The sequence below is a fragment of the Penaeus chinensis genome, chromosome 39, assembly GCF_019202785.1.
Source record: "Penaeus chinensis breed Huanghai No. 1 chromosome 39, ASM1920278v2, whole genome shotgun sequence".
NCBI lineage: Eukaryota > Metazoa > Arthropoda > Malacostraca > Decapoda > Penaeidae > Penaeus > Penaeus chinensis.
The window spans coordinates 18,776,949-18,784,448 of record NC_061857.1 but is presented as its reverse complement, the minus strand read 5'-3'; the positions used below and the strand labels follow the sequence as shown (position 1 = coordinate 18,784,448).

General features: G+C 35.4%; 1 protein-coding gene across 6 annotated transcripts in view; it reads left to right on the top strand.

The window, feature by feature from the left end:
* The window catches only part of LOC125046631 (brefeldin A-inhibited guanine nucleotide-exchange protein 1-like), a 47,591-nt gene that overhangs the window by 26,645 nt on the left and 13,446 nt on the right, over positions 1–7,500 (top strand). For 5 of the 6 annotated variants that reach the window (XM_047644465.1, XM_047644468.1, XM_047644469.1 and 2 more), the window contains 12 exons: positions 60–210; positions 370–521; positions 2,102–2,230; positions 2,371–2,500; positions 2,858–3,019; positions 3,158–3,426; positions 3,695–3,870; positions 4,188–4,360; positions 4,741–4,901; positions 5,051–5,203; positions 5,842–5,949; positions 6,293–6,325. In XM_047644465.1, coding sequence (XP_047500421.1) covers positions 60–210; positions 370–521; positions 2,102–2,230; positions 2,371–2,500; positions 2,858–3,019; positions 3,158–3,426; positions 3,695–3,870; positions 4,188–4,360; positions 4,741–4,901; positions 5,051–5,203; positions 5,842–5,949; positions 6,293–6,325 — 1,797 coding nt within the window. The remainder of the gene's footprint in view (positions 1–59; positions 211–369; positions 522–2,101; positions 2,231–2,370; positions 2,501–2,857; positions 3,020–3,157; positions 3,427–3,694; positions 3,871–4,187; positions 4,361–4,740; positions 4,902–5,050; positions 5,204–5,841; positions 5,950–6,292; positions 6,326–7,500) is intronic. The other variant, XM_047644467.1, reaches the window with a different exon arrangement.

The following is a 7,500-nucleotide window of genomic DNA, read 5'->3' as shown; positions in this document are numbered from 1 at the left end:
GATAGAAAAATATTTTTTGCTATTTTCATGCAATTAAATATTGTTTTATGTGATAACAGCAAAAGATGACCAAAGAGCAGTATATCAAGATGAACCGTGGCATCAATGACTCGAAGGATCTCCCTGAAGAGTACCTTTCCAGCATCTATGATGAAATTGCTGGGAATGAAATTAAAATGAAGGCTACATCCACCAAACTTGGAAAGCAAGGTGGGACGTATTTGAGTTTCTTCTTCAAAGGAATAATTGATTATGGGAGAAATATGTCTTCGTGTCTAAGGAATTCTAACTGAATTTGAGCTTGAAAACCGTGAAGGAACTGCATTAGTGTGATACATTATTTTATGTTTAATGATTATGCATTTACAGCTGTTGCAAATGAGAAAAAGCGAAAGTTGCTTTTTAACCTGGAGATGGAAACAATATCAGGGACTGCCAAGTCACTTATGGAAGCAGCTTCTCATGTTGATGCCACCTTTACTCTTGCAACTCATGTAGAACATGTCCGCCCTATGTTTAAGGTAAAGAATTAGTCTTTTAAGAAAGTGAAGAGTGAAGGGATGTTAGTTTGTAGAAAATGTATGAATTAGAGTAAATATCTTCAGAGTACATGTAATATATTTAACTGGTTTCAATCATATATTTGTCAGATATATATTTTGCACTGTGAAGATACTCATTCTCATTCATACCTTTTCTATATTTGTTGAAATGGTTGTTAACCTATTAAATCTGGGTGCCTCGTTGCCAAATTTTGGGCATTTGACTTCATTGAGTGGCGACTCTCCCAGGTATGTGGCTTGTAGGCCTTGCCCCACAAACACTCATGTGTGGTGTCAAGACTCCTTGCCTCCTCTATGCAATGTTATTTTGTATCAAAATGGTAATAGAAAGTTCTCTTTGGGCAGACTCCATATCATCTCTCTAGGTAGTCTTCAATTCTGTGTAATAACAATAGCAATAAGTAAGTTTTTTTCTATTTGTCATTTTTTTATATTTTCATATTCAGTTTTCTGTAACACACCCTGTGCTGCCAGTCACGGTGGGCAGGAATAAGATCCTGAGCATGGAAATAGTGACCTTCCTGGAGCTGGCACTCTTCCAGCCATGGCTTACAGGTGGTACATTCCACTCTCATTAACCGGTTGAACTATTACAAGAGCCTCTTGCTAATTGCTCATTGAGTGTAATCTTCCTCCAAGAGCTTTATGCATTCATGGTCAGTCACACTGTCCTTCAGCTGAATTTTTCATGATGGCACATTCCCATCACCTGGTCTGGTGATTTAGCCAGATTTAGCCAGACAGTCACGTCACCCGGATCAAATGGGTTAACAGAACGGGAGAAAGGATTTGCAATTTTGAGACTTCTTTTAGTCCAAGGCAGTCATTTTGCATGCTGAGTTTTATGGTTATCATAAAATTTATGGGAATTGGATAAGAGACAGTTTGATAGTGTTCAAGAGAGCCAATATATTGAAATCTTGTTATATACAGAGTGATATACAGCTTTTGTTTCCAAAAGATTGTTTTTTTTTGTTGTGACCATACAATATTATTCTAGAAACTTCAAGTAATTCTTGATACTGCACATTTTGATATGTTCCAGCTGTTAACTCACTGCACCCAGGTGTCTAGATGTACAAGTATTTGGTGGCTAAATTTGTAGGTCAATCCTGGGCACATCAGCATTATGTTGATGCTTTTGTGATTTTGACTACAGTCTTTCAGGTGCACTTCACAAATTGCTGCTTAAGTGTAATGGTTTAGGCCCCCCAGGTGCATTGGGTTGATTGCTTGTTTCATATGTAATAATCATGATCTGTTTCATCCTTTGTTTTTTTTTATATGTCAGGTCTCTTTCCCCATAATTATGTGCATAGAAAAGAAGAGCCTTGTGTCTAGGAATACTTTATTAATTTGCATACTGTCAAAGTTACCACTTTATTTTGTAATGAGTATAGTGATACTATAGGAGAAAAGTCTTTAAATGATAATGAACATTTTCTTCCAAGGGTCTGTAAGGTTATGTAGCATCATCAATTACTTAGAGATTACAGATGCAGACACTAACTATACTGCACACTTGTCTTCATGTACAGATGGCATGGACCCCCTTCCTTGCTGCATTCTCAGTGGGTTTGCAAGACTGTGATGATGCCGAAGTAGCCTCCCTATGCCTGGATGGTCTGCGATGTGCCATCAGAATCACCTGCATATTCCACATGACTGTAAAGACTGCAGTATTTGTGAAAGTGAAAAATCTGAATGATATATCGAGAAAGTTGAGTGTGAAATTGTCATATTTCGTTTTTATTATGTATATTATGAAATACTATTTGATATTTTTCCTGCTCACCATTTCCTTCAGCTTGAGAGAGATGCCTTTGTGCAGTGCCTGGCCCGCTTCACACTCCTCACTGCCAACTCTCCACTCACAGAGATGAAGGCGAAGAATGTGGACTGTATCAAGACACTCATAACTGTTGCACATACAGATGGTAGGAGGAAGAGAATTAATTTATATATGATTGATAATTTATTCATACAATATTCATGGTAGCTATCTTAACCCCTTCCCGATGGGTCACGCCTATAGGCGTGAAAACAAACCGCTCAAAATGTTTTGTTTTTTTTAGTTTTCTACACCCGTCACCAAGGGGTTAATTCCGTTTTATGTTACTCTGGTTTATATGTAAATTGGAACCTCTTGTGCATATTCACCTAGGATTTAATAATCTTTTGGGAGCACCTACTTGAATGCCATGAATGTTGGTGTTGCAGATGAGTATACTTTATTCATGATAGTAGAAATATTGATTATAAAATTTAAACTAAATAAAATGTCTCAATTACAGGAAATTATTTAGGAAAATCATGGTTAGAGATCTTGAAATGCATAAGTCAGCTTGAGCTTGCTCAGCTGATAGGCACAGGTGTCAAGCCACAATACATAAAAGATTCTGGCCTGAAAATGCCTCATGAGACCTCAAACTTCCTAGATGCCTTCCCAGAATTCAGTGAGTTCATCACTATGTCAATCAGTGTTGAGTTATAACTTTTGTTGACAGCCAATGACCATATATGATATACTATATACAGATGCTATTAAAGCCTTATTCTTGATAACCCTGGATTTTTTTTTTTTTTTTGACTAGTTACTGGTGAACAGAAAAAACTAGCTCACATTAAGGAGTCCATGGGTGAAACCTCATCCCAGAGTGTTGTAGTGGCAGTTGACAGGATTTTTACTGGTTCTACAAGACTGGATGGTGATGCCGTTGTCCATTTTGTCAAGGCCTTGTGCCAAGTATCCCTTGAGGAATTAGGAGCACCTACACCTCGCATGTTTTCTCTGCAGAAAATTGTAGAGATCAGTTATTACAACATGGGTCGTATCAGGTTGCAGTGGTCTAGAATATGGGAGGTGAGTTATGCCTTCATGCACCCCTAGTATAGTTAGTTGCATATTGATTGAGAAAATGTTATTATATACTTGAAGGACTTAGATTTCTGATCAGCCATTTTTAAGATTAATAGCTATCAGAGATATAAAAATATATTAAATAAACAAACTTAAGAATTATTATGACATATAACCTTCATTCTTTTAAGACAGTGATGATAAGCATCTTTGAAAATGTATTGCTTTTGAAAAGGACAGATAATGCAGGACTTATTCACATTTATTTTAGGTATTAGGTGAACACTTTAATAAGGTTGGCTGCAACCCCAATGAAGACATAGCAGTGTTTGCAGTGGACTCCTTAAGACAATTGTCTATGAAATTTATAGAGAAAGGAGAGTTTGCAAACTTCCGTTTCCAGAAGGAATTTTTGCGGCCTTTTGAACATATAATGAAGAAAAACAGGCAAGTAAAATTTGAATAAAGAAAATTCTTGGTGTATAATAGGATAAGATTGTTTCAGATGGTATTTCTTGAAATATTGACAGTATTTTTTAAACATTTGAAATTTCCTCAATAAGGACCATAGTTTTAAAGAAACTCCTTATGCAGCCACTTTTGGCACTGGGCCTTATTCTAGTTATATGTATGATTGAACTGATAGAGTAGCTTTGATTGAATCAGTGCTGAGTCATATTTTGCATGATAAACAGCTGATTTATGCAAGTAAATATTTGCAGTGTATGAGAATATTGATTAATAATGTAAATATCTTCGTTAAGGTCTCCTGTGATAAAAGACATGGTGGTGCGATGCATCACACAGATGGTCAATTCTCAAGCAAAGAATATCAAATCTGGATGGAAGAACATATTTAGCGTTTTCCATCTGGCAGCCTCAGACCATGATGAAAATATTGTGGAAATGGCTTTTGAAACAACAAAAGAAATCATTTGTAAGTTTATACCACAGTTCTTCCCATTTATAGATATAGGGAAGGTTGGTGATATTAAATATAGGTTCAGTATATGTTCAGTTGGTAGAAGATAGGAATTTCATTATAAAGAGAATAGTTATAAGCAATTCTTTCAAATCTTTTACTTAGTCAAGGTTTCTATGTATTTTGTTTAATAAACTTTTTAAAGTAAGGCATTATTATATAAATGATATATTGTTCTTATATGATAATTGACATAGGAATGACATGATGATTACAAGTACAAATAGTATTGAATATAATTATAGATACTTATAAGTATTTGATTGTAATTGTAATTATATGACTATAATTATGAGCAGGAGCAGTTATAGCAATTTGTATGATTTCTTTTGCAGCTCAGATATATCAGAAGCACTTCATTACTGTGATAGACTCCTTCCAAGATTCAGTCAAGTGTCTGAGTGAGTTTGCATGTAATGCCGGCTTCCCAGACACTAGCATGGAGGCCATTTCCTTGATTAGAGATTGTGCAAAATATGTGGATGAGAAACCTCAGGTAAGATGTTATGGGTATTTTATATTTTATTTTTTTATTATTTTTTACAGGTATCTTTTTACAGTTGTAGGAATTTAAGAATATAATGACAAACTTTTTTTCTTGTTTCATATATTAGTTCAGTTTATATTTTAAACTCTCCTTTCCAGATGTTCCAAGAACATAATTTAGAAGATGTGACAGTCTGTGCTGAGGATAGAGTATGGGTTAGAGGCTGGTTCCCCATTCTGTTTGAGCTTTCATGCATTATCACACGATGCAAACTCGACGTCAGAACTCGTGCCCTGACAGTGCTATTCGAGGTTTGTGAGATTGATATATATAGATAGATATATAGATATAGTGCTTTTATTATATATATAGAATGAGAGTAAGATTGAGATTGGTAGTGAGGTCGATATTGAGAGTGAGTATGTGAGAGTGAGTATGTGAGAGTGAGTGTGTGTGTGTATATATATGTATGTTTGTATATGTATGTATGTATATATGTATGTATGTATGTATGTATGTATGTATGAATGCATATATGTATGTGAGTGTGTGTGTGTGTTTGTGAGTGTGAGTGTGAGTGTGAGTGTGAGTGTGAGTGTGAGTGTGAGTGAGAGTGAGAGTGAGAGTGAGAGTGAGAGTGAGAGTGTATATGTGTGTATGTTTACTCAATTGACAAATTGTTTATTTTTGTAATGTATTTTTTTCTTTTTTCTTTTACTGACAGAAGTATATTGACAGAGAATTAACTAGAATCCAAATAATTTTTCATTCTCAAATGAGGTACAGTTGACAGGCACTGCCATACCTTGTGTGCTGAATCTTTAAACATCATTTTATTACAGCAGTACTTTTGGCTGATTGTTCATACGACATTTGCATTGATTATGCAAATGAACGTTCTAAAAAGATACAAATAATTCAAGTATTTCATATTTGGTTTTATACACAGGTTGTGAAGAATTATGGGGGATCGTATTCATCTCATTGGTGGAAAGACTTGTTCCAGATTGTATTCAGGATATTTGACAATATGAAGCTTCCTGAACAGCAGACAGAGGTAGGATGAACAAAATGCATATCCCCTTCCCACTTTGTTTCTTTATTATTTAGTTTTTTAAATTTATTTTGCTACTGTTATTATTTGAAAATAGTATGTACTTTTACCTTTGAATTTATTTGATTTAGAGAAGAAGACCCTCATTCAGTTTATTTCTCTTGGATTAAAACAATGTATTATTGTCCTTTTTTTTTTTCCATGTAATAATTTCCTTAATTTTTTCTTACCAACTTGGAATAACCTTTATATCATCCTCTGATGATTCTAAAGGTGTTGGAAGTTTGTTTTAATTAACCTCATTTGTATTTCTAGTGTTTATTTTAAAAATTTTCCTTTGTCACAGAGCGCCGTGGAGTTAAACGAGATACAGGCTGAGGTTGGTAGTCCTTACCCCTTTACAAGCCTCGGTCTCATGGTGCAAACTCTTTCTTTCTAATTCTTTCCTAACAGTGATCTCAGCATGTTTGTTTACTGACCCTCATATGCTCAAGAGCTCAGGGAACAGAATGCATTTCATTCTCAGTGAGATAAAGGATAGAGATTAAAAGTAGAATGTTGACCTAAATCTCCTTTCTGGAACAAAGCAAAAATGTTCTATTTTTAAATCACATATGGTAGTGTTACCAGTGTTTGAAGAGGAATGTAACACAAAGACGATTAAAGTTTATAGGAAATTATGGCCAGCAGTCGTACAAAGCAACCTTTGAAACCATTTTCAGGGCCACCGTTCCCTGAGCTCTTGAGAAACAAAGGAGAGATGTTGCATAGCAGGTATTGGTAATGGGTATGAGAGGTGATTGGGTTTGGTTGCAGTGGTTTACAGGTGATGGTAATGGTTGAGATTGCATTAACCATTTGTTGGTCTTATGATGGGCAATGAGTATGGAGCATAAAAGTTTCCAGTTATAAGAAAGTAATTGCAAATTTGGTCAGCCTTTTTCTGCTGCCTACTTACAAAAATATCCTTTTAAGAAATTAGGTAAATAGAGACTAGGATAATCTCATGCTTAATTTCTGGGAAATTTATTAGATTAACCCATTGCCTCCGGGAGAATATGGAGTTCACTTGGCATCCTCTCCGGGTAGTATGTGCAGCCGACTAGGCTTTTTCAGGCACGGCTGGTGCATAGCACTCGCCGCGCAGCACCAACAAAGTGATGTGATTTTTCTTGTATCACTTGTATGCAAAACATGATTTCAATGTTTTCGCAAATTCAGAGATGCTTAATATGCATTTTAGTCGCTAGATCAAACCTGTATTAGCCTGATTATATACATTAGAGTCCATTTCATTAAATAAGGTATGTTACGCTCTGTGTATAAGATTGAATTTGGTTTTATTAATTGATAATAATTTGGAAAATAACTGCCACCACAGCTTCAGTACTTTCCATATTTATTTCATACTACATGAGTCACACCATCAGAGCGCCAGCAGACTGTGAGTAGTTGACACGAGGAGACATGTCTCGTAAACAAGTGTAAAGGTTATTTATAGGTTCACATCATCAACAAGAGAATGCCGTGTGTTGGTGCATGACATCTTTCATG